Below are 20,385 nucleotides of genomic sequence, written 5' to 3'. Positions count from 1 at the left end.
CAATTTCTTGTACTACAAATAAAAATTCTACTCAAGGAGATACAACTTTTCCTCCAATTTCTAGTGAGTTATATTCCAAGAAAAAAAAAAAATAAACCTATCAGATACAATCTTTTATAAATTAAACTGTTTTGGGTTTTTTTTTTTAGCATATTCTTTAAAATACCTGTAAGTGGACCAACATTCCAAGCAATGTTGTTGCACCAGCCAATAGCCTGAACCCAATGAACAGTGCCTGCATTTATCCAGACCAAATCTCCAGGTCGCTGAATAAACCTATACACTGGAACATTTGCTTCATAAAGATCTTCAAGGTTAGGCCACCAAGAACCCATTAGGAAATTCAAATTATTTCTGAAATAAGAAAAAAATAATGCGAATGGATCAAATACTTTAATAAACTACTTAATAAGACTGGAAAACAAGGTCAAAAGTCATTAAAATATGCTCTTTTGGCATTGCACTGAAACATAATTGCCCGTGGAAGAAGAACTACTCTATGAAAAGTGAGTGAAATTGCAGTTAAGTACTGACAACTTCTCCAACGATCAGTACTACGACCTCAAGCTGATTTTTCCAAGATCCAAATGAAATCTAAAACTCCTTTTAAGTAACACATACATGAACCTTTCCTTTCTCCTCCCCTCCCCTCCCCTCCCCTCCCCTCCCCTCCCCTCCCCTCCCCTCTCCTCTCCTCTCCTTTCCTTTCCCTAAAAGCTATCTGACTGAACCCTTCTTCCTGGAGTACCAAGAAATCTCTAAAACGTAAAGGGAAGGTACATGTAAGTATTAGGAACTTCCATTTCTGAGGGAAGGTGGAAAACAGAACGGTCTCTACTGCTGTTTTGAATCCTAAGTAGGAAAGGGGGACAGGATGTCAGCCTCTACTGTTCTGAAGACTGTTTACCTAAAACTAGGCAGCTGAAACCAACGGCATAAAAAATGAACAATCACACACATGCACAAATAACCATCATCACTGCCACCACCACCAATACACTTTGGAAACACTCTACGGACCCTAGCAGCGAGCTTTTACTTAAAAATCTGGCCTCTTATTCTACCTTGTCAAGATACAATGTGAAGTATTTTTTAAACTATATAGCAAACTTTTCCTACAGAAGAATTTTATAAAATTAAATTGGCTATGTTTGGGGGAAGGAAAAACTTGCAGAATGGAAATGTTCCTTTCCTTAAGATCTAAGAAAACAGTCTTCACTGTATTTCTATGTCCTGTGCCGAAGGATAAAGTGTACTTTGAAATTATTCTCATTGGTTTAAATTTAATTTTTTGTCTAGATCAAGGGCTGGCAAACCAGGGCCCGTGGGCCAAATCCAGCCTGCCTATTTTTGTAAATATAAATTTTACTAGAACACAGCCATGCCCATTCACTGGCATATTATTATGTGTGATTGTCTATTTACTGCAGTGACACAGTTGTGACAGAGACCATATAACCTGTAAAGCCTAAAATATTTATTATCTGGCTCTCTGTGGAAAAATCTCACCAACCTCTGATGTAGATGGAATGTCTGCCTTATTTTTTTCCTTGAAAAAAATGCAAGGCTGCTCTTCAAAGTCTAGAACAGACTGCCAATGGTAGCCTAACTGCAAGGGATATGGATTGGCTTACTGTCTGTGATAAGGCTAAGTAGATATACAGTCCAGAAAAACTTGCCTATGAAGCAAAATATGATTACAAACACAAATCCTGTTCCCACTTCACCCATGTGTTGCCATCATAAAATTGGAGAAAACGTTCTGTCCAAAAGCAAGCAAAAAACACCCCCCCAAAAAACAAAAAATTAAAGTTACTCAAAAAAGCATCCTTTTTATCATATATTCAAGTGAATGGTTATTTCAAGACAGATATTGTTTAAAGTCGTAACACAAGCTACAGACATGGTCAACATCAGTCAGTATCAAAAGCAACAATCCTTCTGTGAAACAAAATTACACTGAAATGCTGAAGTAGCAAGTGCTGTTTCTGCAGCTTAAATTTACCTAGCCCATCATACCTTGATATTTTCATTATCTCCAAGTTCACACTTTTTAGACATGATCTGTCTCTTCCAATTATCTTTGTTCCCAGGTTACCTCCCCATTTAGAGAAGGGGGAAAAAAACCCCCAAAATTCTAAATCCTAAAGATTGTAAATCCCTACTCAGAAATAATGAATAAGGATCAGTGCACTGTAGCTGTAATAATATACCACTATCTCACAGTTTAAGAAATACAAATCTTTCTAGAGCGCGATAGAGATTTATTTCCTACACGGCACTGCTCTTTCTCTGCTACTACCAGATTGCTGGTCCATAAAAGTAAGCACAGATTAAAGTAGATCAGGTTATTTCATCAGAGCATCTGAAACTTTAAAATTTCACATCTTTGGATTTCTTATCAGAAAGGAAATCTGTATGTTAAATAGCAGAAACAGTGAAGGGTAGTTATCTCTTGCTTGTATATAAGGAAATTTGGGACTAATGTGGGGTTCTGGGTAACTATATTTACACTTCTTACTAAATCAACACATTTACGGCAAAGATCCTGTAACCCAAAATAAAAAAAATTACAAGTTAGTATGTGGAGTATGTGTGTAATTAGTTTTCAAAGTCTCTCATAATGTAAATGTTTTGGGTGGTTCCCCCATTATTATCTTCTTGGGGTGGGGAGAATAACACCAAATGTATATATAATTTATGCTTTTAACCACAATAATTCTTCAATGTTATTATTAACTGAAAATATCAGGTGCTTACATAATGGAGTACTTTCCAAAAAAAAACAAAAAAACAAAGGAGAGAGTAAGTTTCCATTTAGACAAATAATTAAGTTTAAATCAATGAGAATAATTCCAAGGTACCCTTTAACACAAGATAAATAAAGGAAGGTTATTTCTAGGAGCTTAAGGAAAGGAATACCTTCCACTATGTGAGTTCCTTCAATTATAGAAAACAAAATCTGATGCAATTGATTACATTTTATAAAATTCTTCTATAGGAAAAGTTGCCAATATAGTTTTAAAAAGAATTGACATCATAGTGATAGGGCAAAGAGTAGGATGTTCAAGCTTGAGTTATTAATAACCTATAACAAAGGTGCTCAATCACAGAATTCCTTCCACTTCCAAAACCACTTACAGTAAAATAATTTCTCTTGCAATACAGACCTCCCACATGAGCCTGTATTTACGCATCAATTGTTTAATTAACCTAATAAACAACTCAACCTTCCTATCCTCTAAATTCAAGACTGTTACTATACTATTGCATGGAGTGCTTTCAGAGCATCTTTCTTAAAGTATTCTCAGTAATACAAAATAATAGGTTTGGAATCAAATCAATTTAAATGAATGTTTTGCTGAACGGTAAGCTGGTTACATACATTAGGATATCCAGTAAGTCGTCCTTTACAATTACTGTTTTTAAATAATTATGTTTAAAGAAAATTTAGTTTGGAAACCTACTTTTCACAGAAGTCATTCAAAACACCCCAGTAACCTTCTGGGACAACAAACCATTCACAGTCACCTGGACCAATATTTATGTTAACTGAACAGAAGTTGTTATTTTCTTGGTGGCCTGAAATGTGAAAAGAAAAACAGTAATTAGCATACTATAAATTCTATAGAAAAATAGGTCTTTAGAAATGAGACCTCAGAAATGTTCAGCAAAGAACGTTCTAGTGGTATTCAGGTGTCTGTCATCATTTTTGTGTCAAGTCTAGTTTGAGAGCAGAGTTTGGTCAACTCCTAACTTATTTAGTAAAAGCTTCTGCAGAGGGCAGCCTAAATCATTATTAAAAGCTCTAGAGCCAGGCTCCTAAGCTTATGAACCTGGGCAAGTTGCTAAACCTTTCTGACTCAGTTTCCTTACATTTAAGATTAGATAATAACAATTCCAATAAATCATTCTGTTGTTTTGAGGATCAGTGAAAGAATGACCGCTTCGAACAGCACCGAATACATGGTAAGTAGCAGTAGCCATTATTGATATCGTTACCACTTCTTTGTGAACTAATCCCCATTTCTCATGAGTAGTATTTGGACATCAGTAAAAGAGGCAAGAAATCTGGTTTTCAAATATAGCTGTGGGAGTACCATCAACAAAAATAATGGAGCAGGTAACTCTGGGGAACTTTCCAGAAACACGTAAAACAAAACAAAACAAAACAAAACAAAACAAAACAACCTAGTAAAAACTGCCAGAAGCAAACTTACCAGAACTCTGGGTGATACTCCAAGGTTTACAGCAACCAAGTGAATGGATGGATGGATGACCAGAAGAAAGAGAACTTAAAACCCAGTAGGAGATGTCACTCTAACTTACCTTATTCCCACCCACATCACTAGTGTGTCAGTGGACTTAAAAATGGTGGTCTTGTGTTAACTGTGTGAGTGTTCCTGGTTCTGGAGAGAGCAGAGTGGATCCTGCTCCCAAAGAATTAGTTTTTCTGTTTTGACCTGACTGGAGTTTCCCAAAAAGACTGACACAAGGAGCTTCACTCTATCAGGGCAAGTGGTTCAGTGAAGGTTCTCCCCAAAACACTGAAAGACCAATGAACAAGCTGATGCTACCAGGGGCAAAAAAACAAAAAACAAAAAACACCCCAAAGAAACCAACAGCTGGGGCAAACAACAGACATACAAAAGGCCTAAAAGAAAGGCTGGAGAGTGAGATTTGTGGGGGGAATAAGGACTTTGAAAAGTTCCTGTGAATACTGGAGAATTTAGAAAGCGACATGCATACCCAGAGCAGGGAGCATGTTCAGGAAAACAAATAAACAAACACCTAAGACAACAAATTTTAACTTCTTGCTAATCTTTAGGCTCAGTGCAAGAGAGGAGGTAAAGGCTACAAGTACAATTGTAAGCAGCATGGCTAAGTGTAGAAGGAATGATTGAACACAGAGGCGATCTGCAAAGACCTGGAGAATTATTTTTTTCTTTCCTTCCTGTCCAGGTTTTCCATTCTTCTTTCCTTTTTTGCATAAAGCATTGAAGGAAATCTCTCTCAGGTCACTGGTTAACCGCTGAGATAATGGAAAAGAGACTTCAGTATTCAAGCACACCAAGGAATATAGTCTTTGTGAAAATACTGTGGAAAAGTCACTGAACAAACTGTAGCCCACAACAAGCAAGAAACCCTGGATGTAATTGCCGCACGATAATATTCAATATGTCAAAATATCAGCACAGTGCTATGCCAAAGGGAGAGAGACTTCGGGGACCACATCCAACAGAGAACAGAGTCTTTTTTTGGGGGGGGGGTAATTCTCAAAGTCAGTTTTCAACAAAAAATTATAAGGTTTGCAAATAAACAAGAAAAGTATGGCCCAGTCACAGGAGGGAAAAAAGAGGACGAAATTAACAAATTTATTCCTGAAAAAGCATGGACATTGGATTTACTAGCCAAACACTTTAAATCAACTGTCTTAAATACACTTAAAGAGCTCTACGAAACCATGAACAAGAACCACAGGAAACAAGGAGAATAATGTCTTACTTAACAAATTGAGGTTATTAATAAGGAGACAGAAATTACGATACAATTTTGAAGCTACAAAGTACAACCAAAATTAAAAATTCACTAGTGGGTTTCAAACAGCACATTTGAGCAGGTTAAATAAAGAATCAGCAAACTTGTAGAAAGATCAAATGAAGCCAACCATTTTGAGAAGAAAGAAAATAGAATGAAGAAAAATTAACAGAGCCTAAGAGACCATCAAATACACTAACATATGCACTGTGGGAGTCCCAGAAGAAAAGGACAGTAAGAATATATAAAAAATGGTCAAAAACGTCCCAAATTTGACAGAAGACATGCAACTATACATCAAAGACGCTAAAGAAACTCCGAAGTAGAAAAAACTCAAAAGAGATCCACACAAAGACACCTTACAGTCAAACTATAGAAACCCAAAGAGAATTTTGAAAGCAGGAAAAAAGAAGTGGTTTGTCACATACATGGGATTATCAATAAAATTAACAGCTGATTTCGTCTCAGAATCCATGGAGGCCAGAAAGCAACGAGGTAACACATTTAAACTGCTGAAAGAAAGAAAAAACATGAACCAGGAATTTCGTATCTGACAAAACTATTCCTCAAAAATGAAGGAGAAACCAAGACATTCTCAGATAAATACAAGCAGAAGGAGTTTGTCAGTAGCCAATCTACCATAGAAGAAAATGCTAGAGGCTGAATTTTCAGGCTGAGTTGAAACAACACTACACAGTAATTCACAGCCCTATGATGAAGAGATAAAGATCTACAGTAAAGCTAACTGCCTAAGTTGGAAGATGCACACTTTCCGATTTTGAAACATACCTCAAAGCTACAATAATCAAATCAGTGTGATATTGGCATAAAGACAGAGACAGAAATCAACGGAAGAGCATCAAGATTCCAGAAAGCAATGCATACATATGTGGTCAACTGATTCTCAACAAGGGTCTTAATAAGACCATTCTACAGAGGAAAGAATAGTCTTTCCAACACATGTGCTGGAACAACGGGATAGCTGTGTAATTTGGACCCTTAGAGTTCATACCATATACACAAATTAACTTCATATGGATCAAACATCTAAATATAAGAGCTGGAATTATAAAAATCTAAGAAAAAAAACAGGGGTTAAAACTTTACGACCTTGGGTTCAGCCGTGGTTTTTTACATAGAACATCAAAAGCACAAGGAACCAAACAAAAAATGGATAAGCTGAACGTCATCAAAATTAAAACCTTCTGTGCATCAAAGAACACTACCAAGAGAACGAGCCAACAACTCACAGGATGGGAGGAAATATATGCAAATCATATACCTGATAAGGGATTAATATTCAGAATATAAGCTCCTACTATACTCAACAACACAAGGATAAATGACTGAATTAAAAAAATGGGCAAAAGACTTGAGTGGACATTTTTTCAAAGCAGATAATACAAATGGACAGCAAGCACATAAAAATCAAAACCACAGTGAAAAACCACTTCACATCCATTGGGTCGGGCATAATAAGAAAAAAAATGGAGAATAATCAGTGTTGGTTAGGAAATGGAAAAACTGGAACTCTCACACATTGTTGGCATGAATGTAAAATGGTGCAGTTACTGTGGAAAGCAGCTTGGTAATTCTTCAAAAAGTAAACGTAGAATCACCGTATGACCCAGCAATTTAAATCCTAGGTATATAACCAAAAGAACTGGAAGAAACAGGGATTCTGACAAACGCTTGTACATGAATGTTCATAGAAACACTATTCACAACAGCTATAAAGTGGAACCAACCCAAATGTCCCTCAACCGATGAACAGATAAGCGGAACGTCCTATAACCATACAATGGAATATTCGGACATAAGGACTGGTCCATTAGTACGATGCAGATGAACCTCAAAACCACGCGAAGTGAAAGAAGCCAGCCACAAAAGGGAACATACTATATGACTCCGTGAAAACATCCAGAACAGGTAATTCCACAGGGACAGAAAGTAGACTAGAGGTTGCCAGGGGCGGAGGGAAGCAGGGAACGGGAAGTGAATGCTTAATGGGTACGAGGTTTCCTTTTGGGCAGGTGACACTGTCTTGGAACTACACAGAGGTGATGGCTACACAGCACAGTAAATATACAATACGCCAGCTGCAACTGAACTGCATACTTTAAAAGGATTAGTTTGGCCATGTGATTTTCACCTCAATGAAGAAAACTGTAGGTGCTCTCACCACACTCTTTTACATATATATTATATAGCACAATGTGGAGATGGTAGTCTTAATACCTATAAACGATCTCTTGCCGTGGGCAGGTGGCTGGAATTGTCCATGGTATGGACTCCAAAATAAAATTTAGCACTAATTATAATTAGAGATGCTGAGATCCCACCGTCAGACTCAAAATCTTTTGGGGGCAAGCCTGAGAGCATCTCTATAGTTTAGAACATACGTGACTGATCATAAAGTCCACCGAAGCAGGGAACACTTATATTTATCTATGTAACTCCAGGAACAAAGTGTCTGCCCCATAAAGTATCAGAATAATTTTTTATTTTTTTTTAACGTTTATTCATTTTTGAGAAAAAGAGAGAGAGAGAGAGAGCAAGCGAGTGAGCTAGCGAGCCAGGGAGGGGCGGAGAAAGAGGGGGACAGAGGATCTGAAGCAGGCTCTGTACTGACAGCAGAGCCCGAGCCCAATATGGGGCTCGAACTCATGAACCATGAGATCATGACCTGAGCCCAAGTCAGATGCTTACCGGACAAATCACTCAGGCGCCCCTAGAATAATTTTTTAAAAATTGAACTGAGCTAATGAAACTATACATTTCTTCTAAGACCGAGCTAATACAGTAACCACCTAAATATGGTTAATATAAACTGAGATGTGCAAAAACTGTAAACTACACACTGGATTTCAAAGACTTAATGTGAAAAAAACATGAAAAATCCCAGGAACTTCTACACTGACTACATGTTGAAATGATATCTGGATATACCAGGTTAAAATTATTTTCATCTATTTTGTTTTACATTGGTATGACTATAAAATTTTAAATGACATATGATTTGCACTATATTGTCACACTTCTGAAAAACTAATCCCTTATAATATAGAAACCAACAAAAAACTCAAAACAGTTCAGACACAAGTGACAAAGAAGTGATCTATCAAGTTTGCTTTCCCCCTTGATTTGTAATGAAAAACTGCATTCTTTTTGAGTTGAGGTTATTTGTATAAAATAAGTTGGAAAATTTCCACTGAAATGAATCTTAACCCAATCCAATAACTACATACATAAGAAAAACAAACTCTAGAGAGTTCAAATAACTTGCCCAGTATTTACATCAGTGTCTAAATGACAAAATGGGGAGCATATAGGTCTTTGCCATTTATTCCACAGCTGTTTCAACTTTATCCAACTATGAATAAAATATCACAGAACTGGGCTTCCAATGGCCTGAGGAAAACAACTATTACAACCTAGTAGTTCTAATACTGGCTGTACAGTAGAATCCTATGGGAAACTTTTTTTTTTTTTTTTTTTTTTTTTTTTTAAATACTGATGCCTGGATCCCAAACTTCAGAGGTTAATAAATTATTTTTACACTGGGAAGGGGGCCTGGGTGGTTCAGTCGGTTAAGCGTCCGACTTCAGCTCAGGTCATGATCTCACGGTTCCTGAGTTCAAGCTCCGCACTGGGCTCTGTGCTGACAGCTCAGAGCCTGGAGCCTGCTTTGGATTCTGTGTCTCTCTCTGTCCCTCGTCTGCTCACGCTCTCTAGCTCTCTCTCAAAATAAATAAACATTAAACAAAAAAAATTTTTTATAAAAGCTTACCTTACACCAGGAGATTCTAATGAGCAGTCGGAACTCAGAACCACTACTAAGAAGCAAGCATAGGCCTATTTTGAAACAATTTTTTAGCTACAATTGAATAAGCAGATGACAAGGAGGAAGCAATCTGGTTTTCAAACCATGGCTGCTTTGAGTACCAAAAAGAAACACCTGATGGTGATACGCAGCCCATAGGCATTGGTATATAGGTGAACTTGTTATCGCCAGTGTCTGCCGGAATTGTTACATATTTTAAACATCAATCTGAAATCTTGTGTCAATCCAAGGGAGCACAAAGAAGATGGTATTATTACTGTTGGACAGAATTTTAAGTTTAAAGCCAATGTAATGCATTTAACAAATGAGGGAAAAGACCCACAGAAGGACATGTGACTTGCCAAAAGTGACAAGCCTAGTTAATGGAAAGTCCAGACCGGACACCAGGGGGAGTCTAGTAATGTCTTCACATCAAATGTTTTGTATGAGCTGTGTGCTGCAACCCAATTAGAGAATTACAACTTATACTTTCTTATTTAAATGAAACAGAATGGAACAGACTAGGATATGTATTATTTTATGAAGCTGTTCTTGTATACACGTATGTGCACAGTCATAATATAAAATGTATTTCTTAGTGTGATCATGGCAAAAAAAAAAAAAAAAAAAAAAAGTTTAGAAAAAACGGTATCCCATCATCACTCTGCAGTAGACAGGATCATTAACAGTCTCTAAGCCACAGGGACTTGCCTAGGAGTGCTCCAAAGACCCCTTTCCAGATGAAACTGCTATTGTTTTGGGACGACTGTAATAAAAAATGATAAAACAAAGGGGAAAAAATCTAATAAAAGTCAAACCTTAACAACAGGGGTAATCCTTCCAGTTTTATTCACTGTAAATGAAAAGAATCTCGTTCTCTTTTGCACGTTTCATATTTTGGCTAATTCTGTTTCTCAAATGTGGGAGAGACGTTAGTTCATAAATGTTACCTGGTGTTCTGCTTCCTGGAACTTTCATGTATAGTTGAACTGTGTTCATGCCCAGTATGGTATGACCAACGTGGCTTAGAAGATTTCCTGCTGATACGACACGCACAAAGGCAGGAAGTTTAGTCAGCTCATGTAGCTGCAACTTCCACCTGCAATAAAATAACAGATCAAGAGTGAAACTCTGCTACAAATATTTGTGGACATTAGCCATTTCTTCAAAAACTTTGTGTCGCAATCAGAAAAACAATGAAATATAGAAATACTGTCCTTTTGCACAGGAAACACTCAAATGCTTAATTTTCCAATTTTTCCAAAGAAACCATACTGATGAAAAGCAGCATAAAAATTACCGAGTAAATGCAAGAAAAAAAAAAAAACTGACTTATTTTTGTAATTGTTGTATAATTCTATTCTATAAAATGATTATATACTATTAATCATAAAATACAACTTTATGACTGTGTAATTAGCATAGAATCAGGGTCCTGATGAAAATCTGTACAAGAGTTTTAAGTTGAAGAAAATAACCGCCAAACCTAGCAAAAATAGTTCATCTAAAACTTGTGTATCAACTTAGAAAGATGACAAGGAACGAAAGAGAAAACTGTAGACAATTCTGTGTCTTGCAGAGGATACCTCTTTGCATCAGTTCACAAAAATACTAGTACTTACTTTTTGTCATCAGACAGGTCAATGTTGGTCCCAAACTTTATGGTTTTAAAGGGTCCTTTCCTCCTCCTACCAGAACTTAAAAAAAAGAGAGAGACAATATTAGAGGCATGCCTTTTAAACAGAAATACTAAGTGGACAGTACAAATGACTTACTTATCTGAAGACGTAGATTCACTGTCTGAGTGGTCTTTATGGTGACTTCTTTTCTCATTTTCTTCCTATAGATTAAGCACAACACATTCTAGCTTAGTATTCTATAACCAGCTATCCTTTCCCATCATACAACTGAAAAGTTCACATCTAGGTGATGGTTTGGAAGCTAAATTTCTATAGGGCTCTTTCACATGAAAATTTCTTCAAAGACCACACATTAAATAAAACCCAGGAAAAGTCAACACTCACCAGCATGGTATCCAACCTCCTCAGCCACAAAGTTATGTTAAGAGTTCTTTCTTAATAGTATTCTTCTATACGGGAAAAAACTACAGATTCTCATTCTTGCCCCATTTTTGAGAGGAGAGAATTTTTTTTAGAGAGGCCTAAGAAGTATCCATCTTGATGATAAATTTCCTATACTAGCAGAGGTGTGCGTGCGTGTGTGTAGCTATGTATGTATAAGGGTGAAAGGTAAGACGCTCTTGATTTGATAACAGACAAATGGAAGAAGTTCTCCCTGGGTTAAATCTTTCCTTCTGCAATGAATTATACACGAATGATAACACACTTACAGCTTTAGTAAGGAAAATAAGTACTACGTAAATACAGGTGCTTTTCAATGCAAATATTACAATTATTTACAATTTGGGGTCATAGATATGGTATCTCTTAACACTGCCCTATGATTTAAGTTGACAATACTTGGGGGGGGGGAGGGGGGGACGCCTGGCTGGCTCAGTAGGTTAAGTGTCCAACTTTGGCTCAGGTTATGATCTCACGGCTTGTGGGTTTGAGTCCCACATCTGGCTCTGTGCTGACAGCTCAGAGCCTGGAGCCTGCTTCGGATTCTGTGTCTCCCCCTCTCTCTGCCCCTCCCCTGCTCACACTCTCTCTCTCTCTCTCTCTCTCTCTCTCTCTCTCTCTCTCAAAAATAAACATTAAAAAAAAAAAAAAAAAAGACAATACTTGGTACATTTTGGCCTCCCTCCCTTTAAATGAATGTATGGTTCCTAAACATTCGTCAGATTTTTCACAGGTAATGGTCCATGCCTCAAAAGCACACAAAAAGGCATGTTTTCTTTGGTTATAGATCCCACCCCATATAAATACCCTGCCTCTTATTATCTTTGCTTTTCAACTCCTCCAAATTTTCCTTTGGTGATCTCTGAATCGTATTATTTATCCTATTCTGAACATAATACTACCACATAGCTGAAGTATCTCAGAAGTCTGAACTAGAGATTTATATGGACAATTAATTTCTCTGTTAGGACACAGAGAATGGCAGTGAGAAAGAAAAACAAATACACAATTCACAGGTACAAATGTTGCCTTCACTGAAAATGTGAAACTCGGGACAGGATTTTAAACAGATAAGCAAATGTAATGAATTACAAATTAAAGACTTCCAGGCACGTATTAGGTTTCAGCTGTAGGATATGTACAAAACAAGTTAGTACAGACAAGTGTCTAAGTGTCTAAGTAATACACTTAATAAACTCATTTTTTGTGGAGATCTTATCTTTACTTTGTGGGAGAATTCACAAAGTCCTCATTGTAGCGCTAAAGGATTTTAGTAATGATTCAGGCCTGAGTCTTTGAATAATAATCCTCTGATTATTTTTCCGTTTTGTTTTTTAATTTTCTGAGCCTGGGTGGCTCAGTCGGTTAAGCGTCCACCTTCAGCGTAGGTCATGATCTCTCCGCTCCCAAGTCCGAGCCCCCATCAGGCTCTGTATTGGCAGCTCAGAGCCTGGAGCCTGTTTCAGATCCTGTGTCTCCCTCGCTCTCTCCGCCCCTTGCCCACTCACACTCTCTCTCTCAAAAATAAACATTAAAAAAAAAAATTTTTTTTTTAATTTTCTATATACTTTGAAATAATTTATCCTCCCCCTCGGGTTTCTCTCTCAGACTAAGACTGGTGAGAATAACACTAATGCTTCCTGGAGGAGTTATCCATCAGATAATACTAACCTGGTAGAGGAGAAAAATGGGGAGGCACAAGACTAGGAACTCTGCAAGCACAAAGCAATCTTGAGACTCCCTTTAGCCTCTGATATCAGCGGTTCTCAATGAGGGGCAATTTTATCCTCCGAGGGACATCTGGCACGTCGGGAGACATTTTTGACTGTCATAACTGGGGTAGAAGGTAAGGGGCGTGCTACAGGCATCTAGTGGGGAGAGGTCAGGGATGCTCCCAAGCATCCTACAATACGCGGGACAGCCCCCCACAACAATGTATTATCCAACCCAAAATGTTAATAACGTCAAGATTAAAAAACCTTGCCCTCAACCGAAACATCCCAGGAATGAGGGAGACCTCTCACTAGACAGTAACAACATTTATTTTAGCAACCCACAGGCTTGCTTAGACTTTCCTAAGAGCAAAGTGGATAGCACTTACAAGGTATTTTATAGAACTATAAACTAATGAGATGCTTACAAAAGAAAAGTGCCCTTTCAAAATAAAATAATCTAAAACATGAAAATAAACTATTCTTCAAAATAAAACAATCTTCAGGGACGAAACACTTACCCTCAATGATTCCTGGAAGGAGGAGGCCTGGTACTGTGCATACTTAGCAATTGTAGTATGAGATCGATTACTTTCACAATGCCAGATTTTCTTCGTTCCAGTAGGATCCCAGTTTTCATCTGCCGGCTGCAACAACTGTGTCCTCACTTCCACCATATGCTCATTGTTCGCTTCCACCAACGTTTTGGTAGAGAAAAGTCCCAGGTCTTCATAAATAAATGAATGTAGTTAATAAGAGAAAATTACATTTGGAGTAATAGATTGAGAGTGCTTTTATTAAGAAAAGAGGAAAACGTGTGACAGCATTCCATCCGGTTCCCATGAAAACCAACCAGGGCCTCTGCACACCCTGAGCTTCGTGCCAGGTTTACACGAGCACACAATGAAGCCCGGGACCTAATAATCATCATGCCGCCTTGTGCAGAGGCGGACTCAGGGGGCCAGGCACCGAGGTTTCACTTATCTGATTTCTTCAGGTGCAAGGAACTAAACTAGCAAGGGGACTACAGCACTGATCTGTAGCATCACATTTTATCTACAGTTCATATTAAAAATTCTTTCATTAGATAACTTCATCACCATTATAATTATGTAATCAGACCAAAATAAAAGCTAAATTCAAAAAGCACCAGGAAATCACCAGGAACTGGCATCATCACTGTATCTTCATACGATAGATTAAAGAATTGATACACTAACACACACGCCCAGGAAAAGAGTAAAACGAAAATGTGAAAACGGAAAAAATCAACAGAAATAAGTTTCTGTCAGTGCTTTACAAGTTATAGATAGCAAAAGAAATTTTACAAAGTTTCCTTTTTCTTATTTAAAGCTTACCCAACTTTAGAGCTCCGGCAAGGCCACGTATTACTGTAACAGGGTTGTTTGGATTTGTACAAAATTGGTGTAATGGAGGAAAGAAAGCATCACGTTTATTTTCCAACTGTAAAATTAAAACATATGGTTAGATCTCTTGAAAACAGACCTTTTATGTAAATATTAGGCCAAATTCATATTTTTTATTTACTGCAATTTCAATAATGTACCCTGTAATTTCTATTTTATATTTTGCAGCATTTTATCACTGTCTTTTGATCCTAACTGTAATTAGATAGTGACCGCATACATTTCTTTTGTCCATTGTATCTTGAAGAAAATACATGAGAAGAAATAAAATTGCAACTTCAAAATCAAAGTGCTTTAAAATATTTTTTGACTTTAAAAGGAAGAGAATCCTTTCACATGCTACAAAGTAGATGAACCTTGAAGACATTACGTTCAGTGAAACTAAGGCAGTCACAAAAAGAAAAACTGTGTATGATATTACTTATGTGAGGTATCTAAAGTAGTCCAATGTATAGAAATATAGTGGTGGCTACCAGGGGCTAAGAAGACCAGAAAAAGGGAGTTGCTACTTAATGGGTATAGAATTTCAAATTTGCAAAATGAAAAAGTTCTGGAGAAGTGCTTTGCAACAATGAGAATATTTCTTAACGCTACTGAATTGTATACTTAAAAATGGTTAAGATGGTAAATTTTATGTGGGCTTTTTCATCATAAAAAGAGAAAAGAAAACCACAAAGAAGTGGTTTTTTTTTTCCCCCTCTCAGACTTCAGTTTGAAAGGTTTATTATATGTCTATCCCCATGCTTCCCTTACATTCTGAAGGATCAATAAATATGGGTTGGAGGAAAAACTAACAGGGTTTAACATCTGCCTCTAGAGGGCAAGGACAGGGCCAAATCCCCCAACACAAACTTTACAGTTTGAAACTGTTTTCATTTGGGGTAAAAGTGGGAGGATGGAAGGAAATGGGGGAGGAGGACCTACTTGGGAGAAACAGAAGAGTTGCTTTGACTGAACTTTTATCAACTTCCTACATCAGATGTCTGAATGCCCTTAAAGTAAAACTTAACATCAGGTTTTAAATAATCTATCAAACTTTTTAAAAATGACATACCTATTATCACATTTTATGTTCTCAAATGCCTTTTTTGAAGGTAACTAAAGCTGCATAAAGCAGAATGAATGTTAAGGTTCAAGCAACTGGGATTTAAACCCCAGCTTAAATTACACTTTTAGGTAGGTTTGGCCTAATTGGGGGGGGGGGGGGGGGGCAGGAAGAAGTATTTCTCACTACTTTAATGTAATCGTGGGAATAGCTCAGAAGGTATGTTTTACATGCTATTATGAAGTCTTTGTGAATATATCTTTTCTCCCCCCAAAATATTCAAGCTACTGCCAATAATTTTAATGTTTCCTAAAGGGCATCCATATTCATTTAAAGCAAGATCTTATGAAAGACAGGTAGATGCAAACACTGGTTTGATTTATTTCTAGTCAGTCAATTCAGACTCACATAAATACTAGGTGTAGGTGGATTCAACTTGTCCTTTGGCAAGGGAGGGTATGGTGACGATGGTGGTCTTGGAGGCGGACATTTATCCAATAAAATGCTACTGTTAGATAAGCCATTTTTACCTAGATTCCTTAAAAAAAGAAGAAGGGAGAATAAATCAGCTGTACATTTATTTAGAAAACAGAAAAAAAAACATTCCTGAATTAAGTTTAGGATTACTGGGTAATTGCACAATTACTGGGTAGTTGCACAAATCCATGAGATTTGGATCAGAAAAAACACTCAGAGCAATGTAATTAATTTCAGCAAATACTTAGCTTGATTCCTGTATTTCCATTGAAGAAAAATAATAGACAAGATACTACAACACATGAATTACTGATGACATCCCTTATTTTGCTCATAATTTTCCAATTTATGTTCTTCACCTAAAGAACCAACGCGAACTCTAATTTCCTCTCCACCATCTTCTACCATCAGATTCTTTCCATTAAATGTGAAAACAATAACTTGACCAAAAAGGTCTAGATAATAGTAAAAAAAAAAAAAAAAAGAATGTTATCTCTCTTCCTATGTCTCATCTCAGCAATTATCACCAGAATATCTTTGTGGTAATCTGCAAACCTGAAATGATCTCTTCTTTTTTGCCTCTCAAATCTGTAAAGAATTTTCTGTGTAACTCCTTGGCTACTAAAATTCAGCAAGATTCCAAATGAGGCATATAGTTGCTATCCATTCTCTGATACTCTGTATAATCATTACTTACTAGTAGCTGGGGTTTCTTTTCCTTAAATGAATTAAAGTATCACATTTGGTAAGTTATAAATTGTTAAAATATGGTAGAATCATTTCCAAAATATAATTCTTTTAGTGTTAAAATTTTTTCTTTCCTATTTCTTAAAGTTTCTGCTCAACTTGAAAATCAGCAAGATGCAATTTTGAGCTTACAATTCATTCCAGGTTAACTTCACCCAGTTATTACAAGTTCAAAAATTATCAATGCATTATAAAATAGCAAGTATCCTTAAAACATTAAAGTTTTAGTTAAGAATTCAGAAATTGTAATTATGGTGGGGAGTTAAACTTAGTATTTACTTATCAAAGAAGGAATTAGCAATTTTTCATTGCAAATTGTAGAATACAGGTTGAAACAAAATTAATTTTCTGTATTTTGCTGTTTTTGCCAAAGAGAAAAAACCTTACAAATCAGCCTGTTTTGGTTGGCCTTAATGAACACAAAGGCTTGAAATTCCACTGCTACAAACTTTTGAGATGTTACACTAAACAGCATTACAGGTGTCGCTTTCTGAATTTCCTCACCTCTAAGTCCAAGTGAAAACAAAACGGTTCATGGCAGGCTTCAAAGGAATAATGACTAAAGTTTAAAATCACTGATTTTTTTGAAGTATGTGAAATAGTTATTATTAAAAATTATTAATAAAAATTATTAAATATTATTATTTTAATATATTATTAAAATATATTGAGTGAAATATTGTTAAAAGTTATTATTAAAAGTTATTAATAAAAGTTATTATTAAAAGAAATTTTAGGTTCAAGTAACAATTCAGGTTAAAGGTTAAATAAATGAATATTCTACCCACAACATCTCTCATCAAACCACGAGTGGCCTGTACATTTAAAGATAGCCACGATACATTTAAACTTTTAAATTTAGGTATAAAATCAGTACTAATTTTGAACTCCATGGAAGTAGAAAATAGGTGGTTAACCCTGGTAAAGAAACAATTCAAGTATTACCATTAAATCAATGCAAAATAGACCTTCACTTATGATACACATATAAATAATTTTCATGCTGAACTGCATATCTGCCACTCTTTCACCTTGAGATGTAAACAAAATATGGCTCCGAATACATAAAATTTGTTTCCTAGAGCAGGAGATGGGTGTACCGTCAAGTTCACGATTAATATTTTAAGGAACTGGAAGATTTGGACCAAGAATTAAAACTGCACCAGGAAAGAGTATCTCATGCTAATTAAACATGGCACCAAAATTTAAGCTTCTACAACATTCTGGACATTGAAAGATGAGACTAGAAAATGGGGTTTGATAGATGAGCAGAATTCTGCCTCCATCATTTCTACAGTTCTGTAACAAAAGAAAAAAGGGAAATGGGAAAGTAAAATAATGTAAAATGCAGCTGCTTTCATTTTTAAAATAGAAGAGAAAAAGGTGAGACATGACTACGGGAGCTGATGTTGAGTCAACCATCAAATGGTGCAACTATAATTTTAAATGACAAAAGCAGCAAAGGCATTGTAGGCGCGCCTTTTGATGTATGGCTCTGGCCAGGGTAACACTATAATGGACCAAACGAGACTCAGATTAAAAATAACCAACACTTTAAAAAATAACTATACATGTGAAAATAACAGGGTAGTCAGAATAAACCATGTAATCAAATTGTATCTAGCAGTTTCTTACTGTACTGCAAACACTGACTCCCTGCTTTCTTGAGGTCAAGTCTGAAACAAATAGGAATTTTCCTGAAGGAACTGATGTAGGTAGTTGTCTATACAGTGACTATCAGCCTTTTCCACTGAAAATACACTTCTCAGTCCTAATGCAAAGGACAGAACTGTGCGTAACAGGAAAAGTTTTTATCTTCTCAACATATAAGCGTCCAACACTGTTTACAATATTTCAAAGCGAGGGCAACGAAACTGTAATACAACAATGCAAAGTGGAGAAAGGCACTGAAGAAAGAATTATTATCCAATTTTAAACCCTTTTCTCGCTTTTTGAAACCTTCCCCAAGCCAAGTAGAGAAGGAAACAATGAGTCGTTGCCCAATTCTTTAAAATCCTGGCTTAAATTTGGTTCGAGATTTACCCATATCATTTGGTAGATAAACGAAGATGTGCTCTGTGAGTAAACCAATCTACGCTTTAATTATCTCTGGTTATGAAGCTCCTCGACCGGAGACATCAGCTCTCTTGCTCCCAAGTCACTTTCCCCTTCTCAATCCTGGATTCCTGCCCAGTGCAGGATACCACCAACAGAACAGAAGCGGCAAGCCTGATGCCTATCACTTGCCATCTTGACTTTTCTCTAAAGATCTGCATCTCTAATTTATCAGAGCGTTTTTGGTTTCTTCGTGAATAAGCCGAGGCCTATAGGGACCTGAAATAACCCAAGCAACCCCAGGGGTCTACAGTGTTTTGATGTCATCTAGCCACCTCCAAGTTTATCTACGTACGCATAGGTATACATAAGCACACATACGTGCACATATATAAAATATGAAGTCTCTGTAAAAAAGCAAAATTACCTTTTAAGAGTCAAAAGCTAAAAATAAAACTGTAAGAAGGTACTTAAAAATTCTGAAGTACACGTTCACATGTACCTGAAAGCTGAGACAGAAGATTGTAGTCTTTAACATACAAGAAACACAATCACACCTAGGTACCCACAGCATAAGACTTTATTAAGAATGAAAACTTATGGTAACTGCTACCGTACACCGTGCATAGCTTGCACCTCCGCGCAACTCCTTCTGACAACACTCCTCCGCAACACCCTTAGGTCCCGTATCGTGCGTGCTAGTTTTGGACCTCTAAATTTTGCCCGATTTTCTAGCAACTGTCCTAAGATTACAGAGAGTGGAAGAGCGAGGAAGACCCTGCTCCGGCAGAGTGGTGGCAGTGGCATCTAGAAAACAGGACAGAGGCCCCGACGGCCGAGTGGAGAGCAGGGAGAAGGCAGTGCACATTGGCAGCGAGCCGAGGTACTGTGTCAAAGGAGAACCCAGGATAGCATTTGATCTGGACATTAAAGCCCACCTACTTTCTTAGGCCCAGAGTTAAGTGAACGACAGTGTAACGGCTAGACAAAAAGACTAACATAAAAACTTTAAATCAAATTTTAGAAATTCAGGAATCTCTACGCTTTAGAAGGATCTGGTCTGATTTAGAGATCATCCAATGTGGTTTTAAGTTACAGACATGAAAAAAAACCTTGTAAAGGTAGTTGAGGTTAATTACGGTAGTTGCCACGTTGTAGGCCACTAGGGAAAATGCTGCCAACAACGTGGACCCGACAGACAACACAAAGAAAATAATAAAATATGAGCAAGATGTAATTTTTGCTTCAGTCTATGTCAGAATAATTAAAGATAACAGCTGAATAGTTAAAAACAACCGACCAAAATGAAAAGCGATGAAAAATAAAACACAGACCGAAAGGTATTTTAGACATTCAAACTCAAATAGTCTGTAAAGAAAAAGAACTATGGCGTATTTACAGTAGCGGAGTTCCGATATCGCTTAGTTAGTAACTGTTACATGCAAAATTAACTCTGCTCCTTTCTCCATCGCTTCCACCC

At 36.8% G+C, this 20,385-nt stretch overlaps 1 protein-coding gene across 9 annotated transcripts in view; it reads right to left on the bottom strand.

Moving 5' to 3' along the window:
- KDM6A (lysine demethylase 6A) overlaps positions 1-20,385 on the bottom strand; it is a 208,043-nt gene that overhangs the window by 19,096 nt on the left and 168,562 nt on the right. For all 9 annotated transcript variants that reach the window (XM_058712771.1, XM_058712764.1, XM_058712765.1 and 6 more), the window contains 8 exons: positions 16,035-16,164; positions 14,513-14,618; positions 13,676-13,881; positions 11,137-11,201; positions 10,984-11,058; positions 10,312-10,460; positions 3,468-3,582; positions 167-354 (listed from right to left, as the gene is read on the bottom strand). In XM_058712771.1, the coding sequence (XP_058568754.1) occupies positions 167-354; positions 3,468-3,582; positions 10,312-10,460; positions 10,984-11,058; positions 11,137-11,201; positions 13,676-13,881; positions 14,513-14,618; positions 16,035-16,164 (1,034 nt within the window). The remainder of the gene's footprint in view (positions 1-166; positions 355-3,467; positions 3,583-10,311; positions 10,461-10,983; positions 11,059-11,136; positions 11,202-13,675; positions 13,882-14,512; positions 14,619-16,034; positions 16,165-20,385) is intronic.

Source organism: Neofelis nebulosa, chromosome X (assembly GCF_028018385.1).
Source record: "Neofelis nebulosa isolate mNeoNeb1 chromosome X, mNeoNeb1.pri, whole genome shotgun sequence".
NCBI lineage: Eukaryota > Metazoa > Chordata > Mammalia > Carnivora > Felidae > Neofelis > Neofelis nebulosa.
The sequence above is the reverse complement of the archived record's forward strand: the minus strand, read 5'-3'. Positions and strand labels throughout refer to the sequence as shown.